Source organism: Adiantum capillus-veneris, chromosome 11, assembly GCF_014529385.1.
Source record: "Adiantum capillus-veneris isolate H3 chromosome 11, ASM1452938v2, whole genome shotgun sequence".
Taxonomy (NCBI): domain Eukaryota; kingdom Viridiplantae; phylum Streptophyta; class Polypodiopsida; order Polypodiales; family Pteridaceae; genus Adiantum; species Adiantum capillus-veneris.
In genome coordinates, this window is record NC_140941.1 from 160,191,057 (window position 1) to 160,216,767 (window position 25,711).

Below are 25,711 nucleotides of genomic sequence, written 5' to 3' on the forward strand. Positions count from 1 at the left end.
TACCTGACGCCAAAATAATCCTTTAAATCCGCATCGACATAGACTACAAAATAAGCACCGGTATTTCTATAGTATATTCCGACACTTCTTTAGAAGTATGTACTGCAGCAAAAGAAAACATCCCTCTCTGTCCAAAGGAAGAGTGCACAAGCAACCGCACTCCACCTACAAGCTGACGCTAAAGAGCGAGTGTATGGAAATTAGCAAAATTATAAGAATAACATAACCTATTTGCCATACCATAACCTGTTACCATAATTAAAACATGAGTCAAAAACTGTAAAACCATAAACATAACCTGTTCGCCATACCATAACCATTACCATAACTTGCTTGTCATACCATTACCATAACAACCATACCATCATTGCACAACCATAACCATAACCACAACCATCACATGATTGCTATACCATCATAGCAAAACCATAACCATCACATGATTGATATACCATCATTGCACAACCATAACCATTATTGCACAACCATAACCATAACCAAAACCAAAACCAAAACCAAAACCATAACCATAACCATAACCATCACATGATTGACATACCATCATAGCAAAACCATAATCTTAAGTTGACTGTCAAACCTTAACCATAACATCTGTGCCATACCATAAACATAACCATAAACCATAAACATAAGCACTACAAAACTATACATATGAAAACAATCACTGAGTGAGAAGAATCTCATGGTAATGCCTCCTAGTCGACGTCCTCTCCCTCCTCCTGTAAATTGGGTCAAAAGGGCCACAAGTCCATGCTTGTACCCATACTTCTCCTCTCGGCGTGTCGGAAGGCACTTCACGGCAACTTCTTGTAAAATTATGATTTAATCATTAGATAAATCTTCAAATAACATATATATTATCAATAATTTAAATCATACGCATAATACTAAGAAACTCATGTCGAAGCGTATCGTAGCCTCCACTCCCAAGATGTGATGCTTCAGCAGACTCCAAATGTGCTTTGGCTGCATCTCTCTACTACTGAAATCTCTCAGGATTGTCTTGTGTCTCTCGCGCAATCCCCGCCCACTCCTCTACATCCAACCATGCCAGCTTGGGACTGCCGTCATTGTACCTGTCTCTAGCCTCTGACCGACGGTGTGACATTGTTGACTTCACCACGCTTAAAATCCAGTTGTTCGAGACTTCATCTCATCGAACTCTACTTCTTCGTCGCTCGCGTCTAATCGAACTCTACTTCTTCGTCGCTCTCCGCATCAGCTTCAATGTTTGACACCTCATCTCTAGCTTCAGACAATTGCTAAATGCTGACATCCACCTCAAAATCTAAACTTAAAGTTGGAGTCGGTCCTGCACTTTGTTCATGAATCACCTCTTTGACCTCAACATCCAATCCTTCATACACTTGCTTGCTACATGGAGCAACTTGAACGACTAGAGCCAAAAGGGTTTAGACAGATCATTCTCATCATTTTCTGTCCATAGTGGATCGTGTATGAACACAACTTGTTCACAATGCTGCAAAAGTACAAATGTATCCCTCACATCCATCCACACCCGCCTAGAGTTCACTTGAATCAATCCACTCTTGTGTTTATGCACAGTTGCATTAGGGTTGTTGGTAATAACTTTGAACCACTTGACATCAAAGATAAACATATCAAACTTTCTAAAGCTAACCTTCAAGATGTCTTGGATGTAGCCAAAGTATTCAAGCTGGCTAGTCTCTGTTTCTCATCGCTGGCACTACTCCTACTTTCTTGGACGAAGCTTGTCCTAACACCACTGTCAAACGTGACCCTTTGTTCGTCGATCCATTGCACTCTGAAGTGCTTCCCATGAGACCACAAATCTCCATATTTATGATACTGCAGCCACAAAATTGAAACATACTAAAATTTATTAAAGCAAACTAATCTTCATGTGGATCTCGAAAAGGAAGTTGTGAAATATACATGCCAATTGCAACCCCTTGACATCTCCTCTTCCTCTTGAGTAATCAACACTCCATTCCTCTTTGCCTCTGAGAGTATCGCATCTAACCACCACCAGTTGGAAGGTCAGGCAATTTTTGAAGATGATCTGGAAAAGGAAGGTTCTTAGTTGCACGGTTGCGCTTGAATTGAAGGCGATCTCTCAAACATTGTTGCTTTTTCCCTTCGTACCTCTCTAGCCACTTTTGAATGATGTCTGCATTGAGAAGACAAAATCTCATAACCTTTTCTCACATTGTGATGTCCATCTTCCTAATGATGCCTTGTCTCTGTGGCTCGTTCCCTGTCACCTTGACGTTGACCTCAGTAGTCCACATTCGGGGCATCTCTGGATCAATTGAGACCAAAAATTCACTGATGAGGACAAGAGACTCTTGTACAAGCCATCCTTCGGCCATGCTACCCTCGGGGCGAGCCCTTTGACGAACAAACCCCTTTAAAGTCTTCATAAATCTCTCTAAGAAGAACATCCACCTGCTATGGACCACTCCAGCAAAAACTGCAACTTCATCGACCACATGCACAAGTACATGCATTTGGATGGTAAGAATGTTTGTTGGAAAGTACTTCTCCACCATGCACACTGGTTCAATAGCATTTAAGCGTGCTACATCGATGTTGTCTTCTCTTATCTCTTTTGAACTTATCCAGCGTACCAACTCATTGTTTTTGTAGATTTTTCTTCTAATGTCATCTGTCAAACAACCCTTTATGGCAAGTGGTAAGATGAACTGTAAAAATTTGTGCCAATCGTGGGACTTAAGACCACTGAGACTGTCATCTCTCGTAAAAGCCGTTTTCAAACATTGCATGCACCCCGTGGGAGTATTGATTGAAGATATAGTCTTCTTCACTTGTTGCTCTTTTGCGCAACTCAGAACCCATGGACCTTTTGGTATAGACCACTTTCCATTAGTTTTCAGTCGAGGCCAAATCTCTGGCATTCGACCCACAGCCTGCAGGTCATCTCTTTGGGCCTTGCTCTCCCTTTTTCCAGTGTGGGTTTTCCAGATGATCTCCCCCACATTCTTGAAGATGTGCATTGGGTCGAGCAAATGATTAATTAGCAGGTCACTCCAATACGGGAGATCATGGAAAATAGAAAGTCTTTTCATTCCAGGTGGCATCCAATCTCCCCTCTCCAGCCACATGTTTCAATCCCTCGCTTTCAATGGATGCATGTCATGTTTGCATATGTTTGGTCCACGTAGCTCACATGTACATTCCGTCGTCCAATTGGTTGGGACATATCAACCACATTGATTCCTGTCCACAAGATTTGGAGCTCTTCTATAAGTGGTGCCAGATAGACGTCCATGTTCTTTGCTTTGTAGTTTCCTGGGACGATCAATGACAACAACAGATGGACCTTCTTGATAGCGAGCCATGGTGGAAGATTATAATTAACTAGACAAATAGGCCACGTGCTCCATGACGAATTCCATAATCCAAAATGGGTTTACTCCGTCCATTGCCAGACCAAAACGGATAGATCGAGGCTCGTTCTTAAATGTAGGCAAACTTTTCTCTATGTGCTTCCATGCATGAGAGTCAGCAGGTACTCACACACATCATTTGTCGATCTAGTATTTGAGTGCCATGTCATCAAAGCGGCTATAGACTTGCACATGAACATGCTCTTTATTCTTGGAATGATAGGACCTTTGTAGGGATAAATTTTCCTTGTGTGTCCTCCCTGTACCTGTTTGATCCATGATTGGGACACTGTTCCAGGTTTGCATACTCATTGCGAAAAAGTATACAATCATTAGGACATGCATGTATTTTTTGATAATCCAAGCCTAAACTAGTAAGAAGATCTTTCGCGGCTGGACGGGTAGGGGGCATGTGATTCCCTTCTGGCAAGATTTGCTCATTCAGCAACCTGTCTTTACATGAACAACTCAGCTCTTTGATCACTTTATATGAACTGTAATTTGTACTTTACCATGCTTAGGATAGAATATATTTACCTGAAAATCTCTGTGAGACTGAGGTGTCAGACCACCCGTAGACAGGCTGCAAATTACGCATTGCCAACGCGGTACGGAGAACTGAGATTTTTGCACCAGTGTAGAGGGGCATGAGTGAAAGACTTTGCATCATCTCGCCCTCTTCATCGTTGCTATCATGACGTCGATATGAACGGGATGGCTGAGGTTGGTCCACAATACTACGTTTAATGTTGTCGCCTTCTATGTTGGAATCCATGTGAAAGAACGCGTCCAACATCTGCTCCATCTCTACTTCTTGAAATGCCGCTTCATGTATTAGTTGGGAGAACACAGTCGATGGCTGCTCGTTTGAAAATCGTCTTCTCTGGGATGAAGTTGGAGCAATATCTACTTGCGGAATTTGACCTTCAATCTCTAGACCATGAGATCGATAACGCAGGTCTTGTACTTGCTCTATCGGAAAGAGACCGTGATTGCATATGTATTGGTCGCAGATTTTTTGTTTTTGAAATATCTGATGCTTGCAATGCGCACAAGGACATGCCATCCTACCGTCCATACTTTATCTACCAACGATGCAACAAATAATTAAAACACTCTAGTTGTTATAACTACACACTACTAAGTATATGACAAGCTTTAACAACTTCACAATCTCTAGCCAGGTCCGATCCCCGCACACCTCGGTCTAGAGGTGCACGGAGATTAGGACCACAGGGTAATAATCTTGTCTTTATTGGTCAATGACTATATATATTAAAGTTCTTGAAGTCTGTGTGCACTTTTGAAGTTCAATTACGTTTTTTCAACTATTTTTTGCTAGCTCTAACAACCTCACATTCTCTAGCCAGGACCGATCCCCGCACAACTCGGTCTAGAGGTGCACAGAGATTAGGACCACAGGATAATAATCTCGTCTTTATTGGTCAATTACTATATATTAAAGTTCTTGAAGTCTGTGTGCACTTTTGAAGTCCGATTGCATTTTTTCAACTATTTTTTGCTAGCTCTAACAACCTCACATCCTCTAGCCAGGCCCGATCCCCGCACACCTCGGTCTAGAGGTGCACGGAGATTAAGACCACATGGTAATAATCTAGTCTTTATTGGTCAATGACTATATATTAAGGTTCTTGAAGTCTGTGTGCACTTTTAAAGTCCAATTGCGTTTTTTCTACTATTAATTTGACGCTAGCTCTAACCTAACTTATAATCTAACCTAATCTATAATCTAACTTAACCTATAACATAAACCTAACCTAACTTATAATTTAAACCTAACCTAACCAAAGTCCGTTTGCGTTTTAAAAAGTATACGAGTCATCTTCGAAGTCCGATTGCGTTTTTTCTACTATTAATTTGACGCTAGCTCTAACTTAACCTATAATCGTTATGCCTAACCTATAATCTAACCTAGCCTAAAACCTATACCTAACCTAACTTAATGTAACCTAACTTATAACCTTAACCTAACCTACTGAAGTCTGTTTGCATTTTTAGAAGTATACAAGTCATCTTCGAAGTCCGTTTGAATTTTTTCTACTATTAATTTATTACTAGCTCTAACCTAATCTATAATCTCACCTAACCTATAACCTGAACCTAACCTAACCTAACCTAACATAAAAACAACACAATGGTGAGGCATTTAGCAAAACAAAAAGCCATACAACTTGCCCACAATGCATATGCGATGTGGGCAAGCTGTATGGCTTGCCAATTTGGCAAATGGCTCACCTAATTTGACGCTAGCTCTAACTTAACCTATAATCGTTATGCCTAACCTATAATCTAACCTAACCTAAAACCTATACCTAACCTAACTTAATGTAAGCTAACTTATAACCTAAGCCTAACCTATAATCTAACCTACTGAAGTCTGTTTGTATTTTTAGAAGTATACAAGTCATCTTCGAAGTCCGTTTGAATTTTTTCTACTATTAATTTATCACTAGCTCTAACCTAATCTATAATCTCACCGAACCTATAACCTAAACCTAACCTAACCTAACCTAACATAAAAACAACACAATGGTGAGGAATTTAGCAAAACGAGAAGCCATACAACTTGCCCACAATGCATATGTGATGTGGGCAAGCTGTATGGCTTGCCAATTTGGCAAATGGCTCACCATTGTGTTGTTTTTAGGACCGCTTACCTATTTTAGGATTTGAAAACCGCTTGCAAACATATAGAAAACACAATGGCGAGCCGTTTGGCAATACGTCAAGCCATAGAGCTTGCCCACAACGCATATGCATTGTGGGCAAACTCTATGGCTTGCTGTATTGCCAACGGCTCGCGATGGTGTTATTTTCAGGGCTGCTTAGCTATTTTAGGACTTGAAAATCACTCGCGGATATATAAACAACACAATGGCGAGCCGTTGGCAATACGGAAAGCCATAGAGCTTGCCCACAATGTATATGTGTTGTGGGTAAGCTTTATGGCTTACCGTATTGACGAATGGATCACCATTGTGTTGTTTTTAATATGCGATGTGGGTAAGCTCTATGGCTTGCCATATTGTCGAACGTAGCTTAACCTAACCTAACCTAATGTAGCTTAACCCAACCTAACTTAACCTAACGTAACCTAATGTAGCTTAACCCAACCTAACTTAACTTAACCTAACCTAACCTAACGTACCTAAACCTAACGTAGGTTAACTTAACTTAACCTAACATACAAGATAACGTAACATAACTTAACGTAGCTTAACTTAACTTAACCTAACGTAGCTTAACCTAATCAAACCTAATGTATAAGATAACCTAACCTAATGTAACCTAACATAACATAGCCTAACCTAATGTATAACCTAACCTAACAACGTAGCTTAACTTAACGTAACCTAATGTATAGGATAACTTAACCTAATCTAATCTAACTTAATTATAACCTAAAGTTAACCTAAAACATAAATCCCATCAATTGCATAATTTCAAAAATGACATAATTCAAAACAAAAAAATTTCAAAACAAGATTTTTCATAAACCAAAACAATTTTTTTTCATAATTTAAAATGAAATTTCACATCACAAACCATAATTCTTTTAAAGCATTGAAAGTTTAAATCATGATTTTTTTTTAATCAATATACAAAGTAATTTAAATAAATTCAATATGCATTTAAAGGTTCGAGCACTCACATTCGTCCTATTTGAGCAATGAAAGTTGTTGTAAAAGTCCTAGAACCTGCAAAAACTCACACACAAACACAAAGTTAAACTTTAAAACCTAAATCTACAAGTAAACATGAAAACAATCTTACCTTAGTGTTATGCGCTAACCCTCAAGCAAGATTAACACTTCCGACGGCTTGTTTTGCACCAGATCTGTGAGAGATGAAGAAGAAGAGAGCTTGAGAAAATGCGCAAGAACAAAAAAAATGCACAGAGAAAGCCCGTGGTTTCGATTTTTTGCAGGTGTCGTCGGTACAAAAGTTGGCTTCAACTTCGGAACAGCCGTCGAAACAAGCGTCGAAAAGTCCATGCGCGCTGACGCTGGAACAGATTCTGGAACATACGTCCAAAATTTAAAAATAAAATTAAAAAAAAAACTTTAGCTCCCTCCATACATAAACACACATATACCGACGTCTATCAGTGACGACGAAAATGTGACGTCGAAATTTAAGTGACCTCTTGTAGTGAGATTGGGGAGACCTATAGCACGTTGTACTATACTCTCATTAAGGAGAACCTTAGAAGCCTTATATTTTTTGTTTTTGAAACTATACTTAGAAGACTAGCCAAGAATGGTGAAATTAAAGTGAAATTGATCGAAACTTAGGAGTATGAATATTTGTGAAAAAATAACTCTATTGAAAAGGATAACTTATTGTGAAAACCAAGCTACATGATACACATGAACATGCAGTATGTGAGAGAGTGAGCTTAGAGATTATTAGGACGGAGGGGGAATCTCATATATATATTCAAAAGAAAAATATTAACTACATAAGTATGCAAGAACACTAAGAAACGCGTATGTAGTGCAATGACACTAAGAAAATGCTAAAAGAAAAAATAAGAAAAGAAAAACACAATGTATTTGATATGCATTTGATTATCTCTTTTATATGGAGATGAAATGTCTTTTGACATGGGGTTTTTCATTTTCTATACTCACCCTTCACTTATGCACTTATGCATTTGAAATGTTTTGAGAGAATTTTTATTTTTGTGAGATTGGGGAGACCTAATATAGATTTTAGGATTTTTAATACGAAAGGATTAAGGAACGTGTTGCATAAGAGAAATCGAGCTATATTGCACCAATGGCCTCATGACATGATGCCACATGGCACAATGTGGATCGCTTCTTGGTTGGCGTCGATATTGAGGTGGTGGTGGGCGAGCATGTCGGGCGGGGTGACATGGAGGTCAGTGGTGGCGCAGATGCCGTAGCGGCCGCTCACGAGGTGCCAATAGATTATGCCGGACATCCACAGGCCTAGCCCCTGTAAGTACTGCGCCATGCCAGCCTTTCCTATCAGCTGCTTGCACTTGCTTATCTCCCCCATGAGCCGCACACACTCATCGTCCCTCTCTTTGATCATCTGCAGCGCCTCTAGCACCACTCCCTGCAATGTCGGCTCGGGCCTCCCAGCCTCGACCCTCTCAGCTGGATCGTAGAGCTTCCTGAAATAGAGAATGGACACCATGTTGCAGAAGCCCCCCTGCATGTACTCCTTCTTGAATGATGTTATGTCGTTCACCAAGAAAATATGCTGCAGCGTCGCCTCCTGCAGTGCCATTAGCAATGGGTGTGAGAGCGACTCGTAGTCCAGCTCGAAGGCCTGCCAGTGCTCGATGAGCACAGAGCACGGCCACCATCCGATGGAGTCGGCACGCATCTTGAAGTAGGTTTCCACGTCCGGGAGGTGGCGAGAGTTACGGAAAGGAACCTGCGTGCGGATAGCAATTATTAGGACCGGGGATGCCCAGCTCTGATCACCTCTCCCCTTTTCTCTCTCTCTCTCTCTCTCTCTCTCTCTCTCTCTCTCTCACTCACACACACACACACACACACACACACACACACACACACACACACACAGAGTACACAGTACACCACGTACTAACCTGGCGACGGTTTGCTTCAAGATAGTCGCAGAAAGCCGTACTGAGACGAGCCTTTTGCTTGGGCGGCATGTCTTGGCACATTTCTGCCCACCACTCGGCAGCGGTGTCCGTGAGGATGCGAACAAGAGGGACGGGGTTGGGGGAGGGGGGCTGGTATGTGTCGCGGAAGACGGTGAGAACGCTGTCCACCACGTGGTCGGCACTGGCGGGATCAGCGCCCATCTCTTGGGGGTCGTCCAAGATGTTGTTGATCATGAAGAACCAGTCCATCATCTTGACGATGGTGGCATGCGGGCGCTGAGACCGGTGGCGAAGGGCAGCGTGGCTTGCATGTGGAAGGCGGAGTTGATGAGGTGGTCGGCAGCAAAGGAGGAGGGGCGGCCATCAGCGCCGGGCATGTTGGGGAAGTGGGAGAAAACCCAGGCATCCGACATCACGGTCAGCTGCTTGTAGTCGGGGTGATTCTTCCAGGGAAACGAGCAGGGAATGGGCGGGATGACGATCTCGTGCACTTCACTCAGAAGTCGCGGTGATGGCAAGCCGCTGCTGCTAATTGCTTCGTCAGCCGCCATGGCAGCTGAATTAGCGGCCACGCCAAAATGTGAATCAGCAGCAGTTGCTTCCATTGTATTAGAGAGGAAGTACATTCACTCAGTTAACGCTCTGCTCTAAGCCAGCGCTCCTGTTCCAGTTATATAGCGGAGAATCGTTAAAGCAGCGGCTTTTGCTGCAACGACTCTCTGACGCTAGCCACTCTAGAACCTTAGAGTCAGTCGTCCTCTACGAACTGTGCTCCTGTGCTCCTCTACCGCGTGCACAAAACCCCCTCGAAAACCAAGGCCTTTCCCAGACAGTTGCGAAGAACAGAAAGGCAGCAACGACTTTTGGAATCTTTTTTTGGGTTGTTAGAGGTCTTAGAATCCATATCGTTTTCTTGGGTTGCTAGAGACCTAAGAATCCATATCGTTCATTTCTAATTGTTTTAACATGTGTCAGCTCAAAAGTCTGCAACAGAAAGAAGTCAAGTTCTTTCAATTACTATTTTTCAAAGGTGCATTATTTTTGGTCTTCTAAAGGCGTCCAATCCACAATGTCTTGTAGACCCTTTTCTGTCCAAAGTGAAGCATCATGTTGCGAGAGTGAAGATCATTGTGGAGATAGTTGTGTGCATGTACATGCTTCAGGGTTTAAAGAAGAGCGTTTATTATTTGCAAAATGATATTTTGGAACAACTCTAGTGTTCCTTCTGTGGTTACATAATCGCGAATGGCAGGTTGACTGTCATCTGTAGTGCACTCTCTTATCCACTGGTTTAAATGACTGCCATTCCAAAAACGTGAAATGAGCATTGGACGCTCTATATGACGGACCATGGCAAGTGGATAAATGATACCACGATGAGCGATGTCCAAAAGTTGTGACTTCGTCCTTGACCTACTGATCCATTGTGGGTCCATGCAAGTGGACTTTAAAGAATTTCACCACATATATTGGCTCTTTAAAGGCAGGGTGTGTGACACCTACACGTTTCATGTTTGTCCATCTCCCAGTTACAGAGCCTACACGTTGAAGACTGTAGTTTCTGGCAAAAGATATAACACAGAGGGATCTACGATTGATCGAGTGCGAGAGTGGCACTAGCAGGAGTTTCTACTCTAACCATAGTCTTTTGCTCTGCAGTAGCATCGAAAGAGCTGACTTCCACTCTCGTGCGCTTTGCTGCTCTTTCTAGCTTTCCCTTGCTCTTGAACTTGGTATACAACTGTTGCACAAGTTATATACGAGTAGCTACCTCTGACAAAGTAATTATTTCAGGGTTTTTTAGATCCTAAAAAATCTTCGCAATCTGTCCAATAGATTGCTTGACCATGTTTGATAATAAACCTGATGTCATTAAAGATATGTCACATGCCATTCTGGGGCGTAAATGCGTGGTGAAGCTGCTCAAAGACAGACTTCGATAAAGCCTCTATGAATTGGTAATACTGTTTTAGAGCCGAGGGATTTAGGCAATGACAAAGCTCAAGCTCTGACATGCGATGAAAGTGACATATTATCACTTCGAAGACGAATTTTTGGTGATGTTTCACCAGCTTAATATCCACCATATCTGCAAGATATAATTTTATAACATAAATGTTCTTAGAGAAGAAGAAAAACTATCAAATTCATGTTATGTTTGTTAATCCAGATTTCATACGCAATGTCACTTAATTCATAGCAAACGACGATATATTATGATTGCAATACTTACATTGCACATTAGAGAGGAGGCCGGAGAATACACAAAGAGAGAAATGGAGAGAGCTGAACAGGAGGCCAGGAGTGTGAGGTATGCTCACCACAAGAACTGGACCCTGTTATATGCACAACATAATACACATAAATGATCGGAGCGTGAATGTGAACAACGTAGCTGGTGTGAGGTACACTCAACACAAGTCCTAGACGTTGTTTAAATGATGATTGATAGTCTAATCAATCTAATCCTTGATGAAGTGTGTGGAACGCACAACACAACCATCAATGGATAATTTAAAAATCTCAAATTGTGGTCAAACATCGTACATATTTACATCCAAGACAACACCAATTCATCTACTGATAAGTGGCGTATCTACGGATCAAAAAATACAAGGTGTGTCTTGCTAAGATCTCGGGGGTTCACTATGTGTAAAACTACCATATCACGTGCGTTCAAAACATGTTTGTAAAACCCCTTATTTGTGAATTTTGTTAAGAATATAATGTACCATTTTCTTTTAAAATCTGTAAGTTTTTTTCAAATTAACTCACGTGATAAGTTACATTTTTATTAGGTGACCTCCCCGGGGCTAAGATGAAGAGGGCATAGGTATGCATCTCTTCACTCTTAGGTAGACAAGCGTATTTTTCATATTTCTATGTAGTAAGAACGATGATGTGACTTAATCCAATCTCTGATGAAGTATGTGGAACTCACAACAAAAACATTAGTGGACAACTGAACAATCTCAGATGCATGCCAAATATCGTATCTATTTATATCCCAGACAACACCAAGTCATCTAGTGATGAACAATGATGTGTCTTTGGAGTTCAAAACACAAGAGTAACCAGTGCATCACACAAAGATGAAGAGGGCATAAACTATGCATCTCTCCACTCTCTATTTGACGAATAGAAACTCTTGTGTGTAAACAAATGATAATTTGAGCTGATCTAAAATTGAGCAACTTATAGGCCACTTTGGAGTGAGAGGTGTGGCATCATGCCTACTGCATACCACGAGTTGACCACTAAAACCTAAAATCATCCTTGTGTGAGAGATAGACAACAACGGCATCACACGAGTGAGAATCTAAGTCTGTCCTAAAACCCTTCTTTGTAGTGAGCAAAGTGGCTGCACAACACGAGAAAAGTGACTAATTGAGTGAGTCAGATGGATACACACCACGAAGTGGCCTATAATCTGCAAGATAACTCTGTGGTGAGAGTAAAACAACTGCACCACACGAGTCTAGAACAACACACGAAAACAAGCTAGAAAAGAGCAATACAAGTTGAAAATTTTACCTCAAGCTCTGGCTGTCCCAAAATCCTCCTCAAACTCTGGCAATCTCAAGCTCTCTCTGTCTCAAAAATCTTCTGAAGCTCTAGAATTGCTTTTGATCGAAACCGGCGACGATTTCTTATATAAGATATTTTTTGATCAAAAGCTTTCTTTATCAAAAGAACTTTCGATCAAAAAGACTTTTGATAAAAAAAAATAAAACGGCAATATGATGATTATACGAGATTTCGGCGTATAATAGCGTTCTATATGTATAATTATTTCGATACAGGCGTATAAATGCAACGTAGGGAGATCACTCGACCACTACGCTAATCAAGCATAAGCTAACCAGTAGCTCAATATTGAAAACATGTAACTTGCATGCTGTAGTCTCACGCTTAGAATATGCGTCGACGTGAGAACATGAAGCAAATCAAAGGAAACCTATAACCACTACGAGAACATCATAAATGCACTTCTGCAAGCGTGGATACAAGAACACTAAACATGTGTCCAAGTAACAAAGTGAGAGTAAATACTCGATCACTGTCAAAGTGGGAATATATCGACCATTGCACAAGATGGCATAGCATTGCAAAATTTCATGGCAAGAAGACCGAGAAAAACGAACAGAGTTGCCTTTGCGAAATGAACCAAAACTCAACGCAACCACAAGCCAAGAAATTGTAGATAACTTCGAGAGTGGGAGTCAACTTGAACACTAAACCATCAGAGAGTAAACTCTAAATACGCATAAACCATGGCGAGATTATGGGAAAAATTCGTCAGAGTTTCCCCTGAATACTGAGCAAAAACTCAAGTATAATCTCTACCATAAACCATAGCAGTACTCAATGCCAAAGAATAGGAATGCCAAAATGGCTCCACATTTTTACATACAATGGCAATCTGCACTCAACATACATCAACGGAGTGACCGCGCTTAAGCAAGCGCCAAAAGAGTTGCAATCGGGAAACTTGATCAATGCAAAGACAATGCTCTCAAGAGAGCTCATCGGCACTTGAAAGTGCTCGCCAAAAATGCATGTAGTGTTGGAATTAGGGTTGCAGAGAAACACACACAGCTTGGAGAAGACGAAGGAAGCTCAAGGCACACAATAGAGAGTGTGTTACTTAGTGTGCAATGGAAAGATAGATAGGCCTAGAGTGATGGGCGTATATACAATGCACGGGGGAAAAAATATCCTAAAGAGGGAAAAAATGCCCCGACGGTCCTAGTGTGTTCACACACACAACTACCACATGTATATGGTAACAAATCCCCCCTGGAGTGATGCGGTGAACGAGAGCTGGCACATGAGTAAAGGGAAGTGCCATGCCCTGAGGACAGGATCAGTCCACAAAGGGGAGTAAGCCCAAAGCTTTGCGGAAAGTTTCAAGCTTCTCACGAGACAATGCCTTTGTGAAAAGATCTGCAAGGTTGTCCTGTGTTGGCACATAAGCCAAGCTGATCTCTCTTGCTGAGAGCCTCTCCCTGACATAGTGCTAATGCACCTCAATGTGCTTTGTGCGAGCATGAAAAACTGGGCTCCTCGCAACTGCCAATGCGGTATGACTGTCAGTGTAGATAGTGTTGGCAGTGTCCTGTCCAACACCCAAATCAGCCATAAGGCGTCTGAGCCATACACACTCAACCATAGCTGTGAAGACTGCTTTGTACTCAGCCTCACAACTCGAAGTGGCCACAGTAGGTTGCTTCTTTCTCAACCATGATATACATGAACTGCCAAGCATGAAACAAAAACCACTTGTGGACACTCGCGTGTCAAAACAACCAGCCCAATCTGAGTCCGAAAAAGCATGTAAGTCTGGCGGCAATGATCCCCCCTTGGGATAAAACAAGCCAAGATGTAAAGTGCCACTAAGGTAGCGGAAAATCCTCTTGACAGCCTGCCAATGCTTAGACCCTGGGCTAGGCATAAATCTGCTGACCTGTGAGACTGCAAACTGAATATCCGGCCTCGTGTTGCATACATAAATGAGGCAGCCAACAACAGTTTGATAAAGAGTGACATCAGCAGGATCGCCAGCATCATGTAGACACAACTTCAAACCTGTTTTCATGGGAGTGGCAATAGGTTTGCAATCCTCAAGTCCAAACTTACATAGCAATGTCTCTATGTAACTTTTCTGACACAAGGCAATACCACCATCACACTGCTTAAACTGTATACCCACATAATGATGCAACAGCCCCAAATCTTTCATCTTGAAAGTAGCATTCAAATCAGCTTTAAATTCAGCAATATGTCTCTCATTTGGTCCAGTGATCAGCAAATCATCAACATAAAGAACCACAATGAGAAGTACATCACCCTCACGCTTTACATACAATGTGCTTTCTGTGGGACTGTTACGAAAGCCTTGTTTGACCAAATGAGTGTCAGCTTTCTCATACCAAGCACGAGGAGATTGCTTCAACCCATACAAAGCCTTGTTACATTTGCACACTTTGTCCTCTTGTCCCTTTATGACAAAACCGCGAGGCTGCGTTACATAAACTTCCTCAAATATGTCACCATTCAAGAAAGCAATAACAATGTCTGATTGATGTACATCCCAACCAAAATGAGCTGCCAATGCACATAGAAAACGCACAGTAGTCATATGACAAGTGGGAGCAAAAGTCTCTTCATAGTCTATGCCTTTTTGCTGTGCATAACCTTTTGCAACAAGTCGAGCCTTATGGCGATCGATCTCACCATCCGGTTTGTGTTTCAACTTGTAAACCCACTTCGTACCAATGGCCTTTTTGCCAGGAGGCAAATCACATAAAGTCCATGTGTCATTTTCTATAAGTGCATCATATTTTGATTGCATGGCAGCCATCCAATTTTGGAATTCTGTGCTTCATCAAAAGACAGATGCTCCTCAACATCATGTAAGATAGACATAGCCAAAGCATAACAATTTGATGCATAAGATGCATGGCGAGAGCCTGAACGAGTACGACTAGACAAAGGTGCATCCAATTTACTGTCACGCAAAGTGTGCACCAGCCATTTTGGCATACCTCTAGCCTGCTCATTTTCAGCCCTTTCCTCATCAAGTACATCATGTACATTTGCATCAGTAATAGGCTGATCTAAAACATTTTCAGAAACCCCCATAGGCTGTACATTTGCCTCATTGGATCTTACATTCGTATTTCCACCACTGAAAAGAGGCAACAAAGTGTCATAAATGTCCTGCGAGCTTACATTACTGTCTCTAGTACATGACAGCAAGGGTTGAACACAATCTTCCACAAACAGTACATCCCGAGAAACCAGAATATGTTTTGTTTGCGGATGATACAACCTCTAACCTTTGCTTTCAGCACTATAACCAACAAAAATACATTTGACAGCCTTATCATCCAATTTTTTGCACTGCACTTGTGACACCAAAGCATATGCCAAATAGCCAAAAACACGCATGTGCTCAATAGAAGGCTTTCTATCATGCCATGCTTCATATGGAGTAATATACTGCAAGGCTTTCGTAGGACACCTGTTAAGTACATAAGTGGCACACATAATGGCCTCAAGCCAAAAAGAATGCGGCAAAGCTTGACTTTTGACCATACATCGTGCCATTTCCGTCAGTGACCTGTTTTTCCTCTCAGCAACACCATTTTGATGAGGTGTATAAGGCACTGTACATTGGTGTTTTATCCCACGACTAGCAAGAGATGCATTAAATTCATGAGACATATACTCCCCCCCTCGATTGGAACGGAGGGTGCCCATAGTACATTTCGAGACATTTTCAGCCATAGCCAAAAATTGTTTGAAGCACATAAAAGCTTCGGACGTCGCTTTAAGCGGAAATACCCATGCATGCCTGGAGTAATCATCAATGAAAGTCACGAAGTACAGGTAATTGCACAAGGACGGAGTTTGCATGGGCCCACAAACATCACTATGCACAAGCTGCAACCTGCATGTGACCCGAACTGAACCATCCTTTGGAAATTTAGAACGCTGCATCTTACCCAAAATACAACCTTCACAAACATGTTTGACAGGTGCTTCAAGAGGCGGCAAAGAAGCAACCATATCAGATTTCTGCAAACGCAGCAAACTGGTAAAATTCAGATGACCAAAACGTGCATGCCAAAGTTTTGCATCTGAAATAGCCCTTGAATCTGCAACAGCATTTGCAAAGTTTTGTCCACACTTGTCATACAAAGTGAGCTTATACAACCCACGTCACAAAAGCCCAAATGCAACAATTTCATCACCAAAACTGAGATCATGTATTGTACATCTGTCATCCACAAATTTGACTACAAGTCCAAGTCTAGCAAGTGCGGATACAGACAAGAGATTCTTCTTGATCCCATGTACATAAAGTGCATCAACAAGTGTGAAGGAACTGCCATTAGCAGTAGTGAGCACAATCATTCCAACTCCCTTAACTGGATAAGAGGCGTTGTTGGCACAAGTGACTGAATTCCCATGAGGGACAGACTCGAGAGAGGTAAACAATTCACGATGTGAGGTAATGTGCTTTGTAGCACCACTATCGAAATACCACACATGTGAATCTGCAGCAACTGACAAGCATGCATTATGGACAGCAGGATTGTAAGTGCACTTTGCGCTAAAAGACCATTCTGCGTCAACATCAGCAACACAGTCTCCTTTCACAGAAGACTCAACAATGGCTGCATTTGTAGTGGAACCAACATTTGCAGTGGAACCACCCTCTTTCTTCTTAGCCTCTTTGGCCTTCAACTTAGGACACGTCTTGATCAAGTGATCGTTGGATTTACAATAATGGCAACGCATCTTCTTTTTGCCCTTATCACCAGAATTTCCATACGAATTGCTGCCAGCAGAAGCATTAGGAACAGAATTTTTGCCACTCGCAGTAGAACCATAAGAAGTGGCTGCATTGCTGTTACCACCCTTTCTTTGAGAAGCAATAAAAGCCTGTTCAACTGCACGCTGTCTAGTCCTGTTTTTTTTGAAAAGTGACTCTTGCAACAACAATGTGCATAATGCATCAAACTTGACAACTTCTGGATTTCCTTGGGTCATAAGTCTCCAAGTACTAGCAAAAGCCTGGTAAGAATCTGGTAAGGCATCAAGAATAGTCTGCACAAGGGAACTGTCTGAAATAACTTCACCTGCAGAAATAAGTTGCTCATTGATATCCTTGACACTAGCAAGGAAAGTGTCCATATCATCTTCCTCATGCATAATCTTCGACTCTAGCTCTTTATGCAGCAAAGCAATTTTAGCCTCATTGCGGCTTGCATAAAGACCTGCTAGAATATCCCAAGCCTGTTTTGCAGATTTTGTTGAACGGATGTGAGGAACAATGGTGCGCTTCATAGAAAATGCAATCAATGCATGAGCCTGCGCATCCTTACATCCCAACGAGCTTGTTCTGCTATAGGCAAAACAACTCTAACAGCTGCAATCCTTGCAGCAAGACCTGCAACATCCTCAACATCGCCTACATCCTCAGAACCAGGACGTACATTAATGCCCTGCACAATGTTCCAAACACCCTTTGACACAAGAACATGTTGCATCATATAAGCCCACATAGGGTAGTTGTCCCCATCCAACTTGTCCTCAGCAGCAAACATCTTGAACATATCTGTGTTGTTGTTGTCAGCCATGGTAAATGCTGCACCTGACGTGAAAACTGCCCGAAAGTAGAAGAAACGGAGCGGGATCAACCTGTGCTATATAGCACAAACCGTAGAAGACTATAAGGCACATGTTATGCAGAAAACGGCACTGACAGAAATTTTGCACAAAATGACAAAATAGCCTGTGCAGTACTGCCTGTAGTGGAAACGGAGGCCGAAATGAGCCCAAATCAAAATTCTGAGCAGACCAAGCTCTTCGAGCTTGCTCAAAATATTTGTCGACCTGCGAACGCTGGAGCAGTTGGCGACTAAGCCTGGGAGTACGTGACCTGCTCTGATACCAATTGTTGGAATTAGGGTTGCAGAGAAATACCCAGCTTGGAGAAGACGAAGGAAGCTCAAGGCACACAATGGAGAGTGTGTTACTTAGTGTGCAATGGAAAGATAGATAGCCCTAGAGTGATGGGCATATATACAATGCACGGGGGAAAAAACCTCCTAAAGAGGGAAAAAATGCCCCGGAGGTCCTAGTGTGTTCACACACATCACTACCACATGTATATGGTAACATGTAGAATGGGCATCAACCATATGCTATCACCATATGTAAACCATTCGCAAAGACCATGAATCCAAGCACAAAATTACTGCCAAAGTATCATATGAAAACGTGTGAAAGAAGCTCCATCCGTGTGCTCCAAAAATCGTGTCTCTCACTGAGACTGCTTCGATGGTGTGTAAATGCCTCCATGACTCTTTGCCCAAATCTATCAAAAACCCTCAAACCACAAGCTCTTCACAAGTTGAAATTACATCTTCAACTCAGAATTTATGCACATAACTTCGAGCACCTGCCGTGTTTCCAATAGTCCAACAAACTCACACACTATGCGAAAATAGAAAACGTGCAATTTTTGTATAGAGTCGGTATGAGCTGAATATCAGCAAAACGGTGAGGAATTTGTAAAAAGTTTTTCTGCAAAGTTGTAGAGCATGTCGAAACGGATGGGCCAGCACAACAAAATTCTCAATTCTGCATTTTAAAGGGAGAAAAACGAATCTAAAAATAGTGCTACTGTGCACACAGTTTTTAGGGCAGCACCTTCACTTCCACACAATTTTCCACACTCGTTTCTGAGCTTCCTCAAGAGCATACATCACTCTCAAGTGAGCTCACAAGATCCCATTGCATTCTCACCTAACTTTGACCACCTGCCATGCTTCCAAAAGTGCAACAAACTGGCACACTATGCAAAAATAGAAAACGTGCAATTTTTGTATACAGTCAGTATGAGTTGAATATCAACAAAACTGTGATGAATTTGCAAAAAAATTCTTTTGCAAAGTTGTAGACCACGTCGAAATGGATGGGCCAGTACAAAAGAATTCTCAAATCTGCATACTAAAAGGAGAAAAACGAATCTAGAAACAGTGCTACTGCGCACACAGTTTTTATGGCAGCACCTTCACTTACACACAATCTTCCACACTCCTTTCTAAGCTTCCTCAAGAGCATACATCACTCTCAACTGAGCTCACAAGATCCATTGCATTCTCACAAAGATTTCAAGCTTTCTTGAGCTCTCCAATGCCGAGAGCGAGCGAGCTATCGCCTCGAAGCGCTTGAAGTCGTCATGCTCTCCGTGATCACCATGCACTCTGATATCAATTGTGAGTGCGCGAGCACGGCACGTGTGTGGAGAGTGAGAAGGAGAGAGAAAGAGAGAACACAGGATGTGGGTGGAGCAGCCTCAGGAACTGGTAGTGAGGAGCTCCTTATTTTCATGTATATGAAGAATAAGGGTATGTACATACTACACATGTGGGCGAGTGGTCGGACACTGGACGTCCGGTATTATTTGATCGAAAGCTTTTTTGATCAAAAGATCTTTCGATCGAAAAGAGTTTTGATTGAAAAAGAATAAAACGGCAATACGGTGATTATACGGGATTTCGGTGTAGAATAGCGTTCTATATGTATAATTATTTCGATACGGGGCGTATAAATGCAATGCAACAACCTACATCCACTGGCTCACTCTATCAATATATTTACGCAATTGTATCGGCTCTAGTGGTAGGCTAGTGTGCGTACCCACGCTAGAGTTTGCATGTAAATCCTGTAGACAACTCTGTATGGTATGCAAAGCTCCACAAAGTTTCATGCTAGTGTCAGCCACCGTACGACTGACAATTTTTGCTGCAAATGCTCCCACTTTAGTTGCAAGATCAGGCCTCGACAGTAACAAGTCGAACATGAGTCGCCCGAACGCTAACAAAATCTGCACAAAATTGGTTGTACTCGCCTCCCTTGCGCTATGTGCAAACATTACATCATCAAGAAAACTCATCGTGTATGGATGTTTCACTGATGACAAGGGGATGGCAATGACCCTCTTACCCATATGCAAAACTGTGCGTCCTAGCACCAACTCATCAGCCTCTAACGTGAGTATATCCAAGAAATCCATATCTATCATCTCTGTCTATGTCTCTAGGGAGAAGACTTGCTCTACCTCTGCCTGCATAAACTCTAACAACACCTATTGTTTCTCACTAGAGAACTGCTGCTCTATCGCTATCTTTACAGAGTCTACTGCCACGTCTTGCACAGCCAAATGATCTGTCTCCTGAGCATGATGGTGATCACTAGAGAAAGAGACACGTCTCGTCTCTCGCTCAAAGCATGCACTGATAGCCCCCCCCCCCCCCCCCTAACTCTTACACTTACCCGAATCACACTCACCCATTACCCTCTACCCTCATTCCCCCCCCCCCCCCCCCCCCCCTCGTGGCCCGCGGATATATTCCCTTACACCCCACCCATTGACTAATCCCCCCCCCTTCGTCCTTAAGCCCCATGCAAAAACAACACCCCCCCCCCCCCCCCCCCCCCCTCTCCCTCTTACCCACACAACCCATGCCCCGCCATATCCCCTCTCTCTTCACTCTCCCTCACACTCTCTCTCTATATCTTATCCCCTTACCCCTCTCCCCTCCCCCTCTCCCTCACTCTCCCTCTCACGGCAGCACCAAAGGATCTCTCTCTCTCTCTCTCTCTCTCTCTCTCTCTCTCTCTCTCTCTCTCTCTCTCTCTCTCTCATCCGGATGCCGCCACAGCACGCCAAAGCTTGCTCTCTCTTCCATGCGGGCAGCGCTGCACCACACACACACACACACACACACACACACACACACACACACACACACACACACACACACACACACACACACACACACACACACACACACACCCTCTCTCCTCGCGCGCAGTCCGCAGCCGACACACACACAGACACGCCCTCGCGGCAGCAGCATGAAAAACACACACACACACACACACACACACACACACACACACACACACACACACACACACACACACACACACACACACACACACACACACACCATACATACACCCCCCCCTATCCTACCCCCCCCCCCTCTCCTTCCGCCATGCGCAGTAGAACAAGCCGCCGGCATCAGAGAAGAAACAAAAAATATATATATATATATATACATTATATATTTATATAGTACCCCCTCTTCCCTTGTTCCCACGCACGCATGCGCACACACATATACATATACGCACTCACCCGCAAATACACATATATACATATATGCTCCCACACTCACACACATACACACGACACGCATATACACACGCACTGACAAAATACAAAAGAAGAAGAACAAGCAAAACGCCATCGACATCAACAAAAGAAGAAGACGATCCAAAGCACGCGCCGCCAACAACAAAAACAGAAAATGCGCCGAAGGCATGCCCCGACCGACTCCGAAAAGAAGTACGCTCCGCACCGACGCACCGACAGCACACCATTCGATGGCAACACGCAACCACGACGCCATCCCAGTAATTTTTAGGTTATTTTACCATTATCTTCAGTTTTTCACCCGAGCCATTGTAAAATTTCCATTTTGTAAATATCCTCTCTCTAAGTGATGGTCACAAAGGCCCACCTAGAGATTCCCATGTTTTAATAACCTTCCACAAAACAAAGCAAGGGTCAACCACACCGGGCCCACCACTTGCTTTGTCTCCCCGATTAAGATTACCCTAACCACACTGGGATTACCATAATCCAAGCAGCCAACACCTATAAATTGGCACTGAGAGGTCACTATCGGGGGGGGGCAACTTATGTGGAACCAAGCGTTGGGTAGAGTGTAGTAGGAGGGATTGACACCATCACTATCACGAGGAGGAGGTCTCGTGTGTGGGGTTTGCCTTGGAAATTGCACCATGCGAAGGGAACCACACCCATACCTCGACTCCAATGGTCGATGCACACACACGTATGCACGCTCTTGGCAATGAGTATTCACAGTCATTGAGTCGCCCTAGAGAACGCACCAAGTAGGTTGCACCATCTCCTCTCCCTACCTCTCTACCACCACGGCATGCCACCTTGTAAATATTGCAGAAATAGCTCACCCTCACACCCCCGAGGTTGTTTTTATCAATTGCGAGTGCTCTCTCTCTCTCTCTCTTCCTAGAAGAAGTGGTGAGAAGATTCCCATGTCCTAGAGAAGAGTGGTTGGGCTACTGCTCTCGCTGTTTTGGGAAGCGAGTGGAGGATCTTCCTCCCCTCCCTGTACAACTTGTCCTGAAGAAGCTCTCTACCACGGGAGAAACCCAGTGGGCTGGAGATGAGCTACAGTTGAATGGAGTAGAATAAACATGCAACACGCCGATTACGGAAATTACCTACAATTGTTGTTAGCCAAGAGACTGGGAGTGGTCCGACGCGTCGCCATCACCCGGTACGTGCTAAGCAATGAAGGAAGGGTAGAGCCCATGAAAGGTGACGACCTCTTGTGGATGTGCCGACTCATCAACATTGGCACGGTAAGAGTATAAGTAAGTATTTCACCCTTTGTGCATGATGGAATACGGGCCGACGGCATTCCCGTTCAGATTCCTGCAGCATATGCATGTGAATATCTATGTAGATAGGAAAGTCTTCTACCAAGAGAAGATCGTTTGCCTATTCGGTGCGGCAGTACTAGGAGAAATCCTCAATTCCCCGAACCCTATCATTCTCCCCATACTAAATTACCATCATTCCTTTAATGTCTCTATTTTTATCCTGTTTTAGCTTATCCATTCGCCCCTGTAAAAACCTCTATGAGCCGTTGCTGTTGATGTAAAAAAAAAAAAAGGTTTGTTATTTCCGGAGTCACCACCATGGCAAGTGTTTCTTTCCCCACGTTCAGTGGAAAGAAGGGTGAGGATCTCACCACTATTTGTTTGGACGATTTTGACATTGCTTGTGTCGTCTCCAACAAAGATGATGACGCTTCACGACTCATAATTTTTCCTCTACTGATGAAAGTAGAGGCCAAGTCCTGGTATAATGCATTGCCCTAGGCTACCAAGAATGCATGGGATGTGTTAAGGGTTGCTTTTGTAAAGAGGTTTGGTGGAGGCACAACCTCGGAGAAGCTATGGCAGCTATTGACAGAATTAAAGCAGGCAGGCCTGCTGGAGTACGCCACCTATGAGTCAAAGTTTGTGGACTTATGGGAAAGGTGGGTTGCCACACTGGAGGAAGGCGAAGGAGCGCCTAATTTCCTGAAGAAGGACCGTTTCATTGCTGGTCTATGGTCGCTGCTAAGAGAGAAGGTGAAGGGAAGGTATCCTGCAACATATGAGTTGGCAGTCGAAGTAGTCCGCCTTAAAGACAAGAAGCTGCGCATGCAAGCAAGAGTAAACGAGTCAGAGGAAACAAGCTTGGCCCAACCAACCCCAGTGGCAGCAACAACCAATCATAGAGTCCAACCACAGGGGACAACAGAGGAACAACAAGACCTGCTGAGTCGCATCACCATCCAACTAGAGAGTTTATCTGTGCATCTCGTGCAGCAAGGGCATGCATCTGGCAGCAATCCAGAACAAGGAAGAGGACAACGAAGGCAGAACCCAGAATACCACTGTTACAACTGCGGGGAAGATGGCCATGGAATGTACTACTGCCCACACCCAAGAAGGCAGAATTTCAATAGAGGAGGGAGACAGAATCAGATCTCTCCACCAAGAGTAAGACCACCACCAAGGCAGCTAGGACCAATCCCAGCAATCCAAATCCTGCAACCACCTATATAACAGCAACCACCACCCCAACCTCTCATTCTGCCACTATCCCCACTACCTGCGGTGAACCAAGCAGTGAGTGTCATTAGCTTAGAGGCTAAAGGGAAGGCGAAGGTAGAAGAGTCAGCTCGAGAGAAGCACAAAGGAAAAGCGAAGGTAGAAGAAGTGGATGCTATGGGAGTGAAACGTGCGAGGCACGAGGAGGCATCTCAAAAGGAAGAGAAGATGAAAGGGAAAGCCGAGTCTAGCAAGCAAGCAGCTAAACCGCGACGGAAGATAGACATCGTGGACTTCTCACTAGGTGAGGAAGCACAACCCTATAACTTAGTTCAGGATGTGTTAATGCAGGTCCCGAAGATAACTTGGCCCCAATTACTCCACCTTGCACCCAGAATGAGGAGGCAGTTGACGAAAATGGTAAGTACCAGGAAATCAAAACCACGGATAGCTGGGGCTATCTCAGGGAGGGATCTCGATGACATCTTGCCAACCATGGACGCTCACATCAAAGGGCAGCGGATTTCAAACATCTACATAGATGGTGGCGCGCAAATATGCGTCATGAGTGAGAAGATGATGCACCACCTAGGTCTAGAGGTAAGTAGGCGGGCACCCTGCCGAGCCAAGATGGCAAACAATGTAAGAGTAAAATGCATAGGCATTGTAAATGCGGTCAAAGTAAAAGCATTCAATACGGAAGTGGAGGTAGACATCTTCGTCATGCCACACAAAGGGGAGGGCTACCCCATCATTCTTGGAAGGCCTTGGATTATGGCCATGGAAGCCAAACAAGACTGGAGCACCGAGATGATCCAGATGAAGGATGCTAAAGGGAAGTCCATATTCTACAACATGAGGACTGGAAAGCAGCGCAATATGATCTTGGAGGCTTCAGAAGACGAGTCCACCAGCGACTCCTCGTCTACCTCAGGAGAAGACACAACCACCACTGATGGGAGTGACAGTAGCATCGAAGTAATGGGAGTCGTTCTTAAATACCCAAACAGCTTAACACAATCTGAAGCAACCTCAACAAACTAAGAGGGACCATCAGGTAAGCAGTCATTGGAGGATGCAGGTAAGCTACAAAAAATGCTCTCAAATGAGTTAACCAATGAAGAAAGGGAGTATGTCTCCATGTTAGGAAACTTCACTACTTTGTTCATTGATGGCTATGATAAGATCACAGGAATTACAGTAGTGCAACACCACATAAAGCTCAAGGAAGGCAGTAAACCCGTAGTACAGAAGCTCAGAAGACTTCGAGTAATTCAACAAGAGGCATTGCTTAAAGAAGTAAGGAGTTTGCTACAAGCAAGTTTCATCTACCCTGTCGAAGACTCAGAATGGGTCTCCCCAGTAGTAGTTACACAAAAAAAAAATGGTAAATGGAGAGTCTGTGTGGATTATAAACCGCTCA

General features: G+C 43.3%; 1 protein-coding gene across 1 annotated transcript; it reads right to left on the reverse strand.

Annotated features, from left to right (window-relative positions):
• Nucleotides 1-8,222: 8,222 nt before the first annotated feature.
• Nucleotides 8,223-9,650, reverse strand: LOC147448316 (sesquiterpene synthase 3-like). Its single transcript, XM_086524547.1, has 2 exons — nucleotides 9,025-9,650; nucleotides 8,223-8,846 (listed from the first exon to the last, which is right to left on the reverse strand). Exons 1-2 carry the CDS (start codon nucleotides 9,295-9,297, stop codon nucleotides 8,223-8,225), a joined length of 897 nt encoding a protein of 298 aa, XP_086380673.1. The 5' UTR covers nucleotides 9,298-9,650.
• Between the last annotated feature and the right edge of the window lie 16,061 nt (nucleotides 9,651-25,711).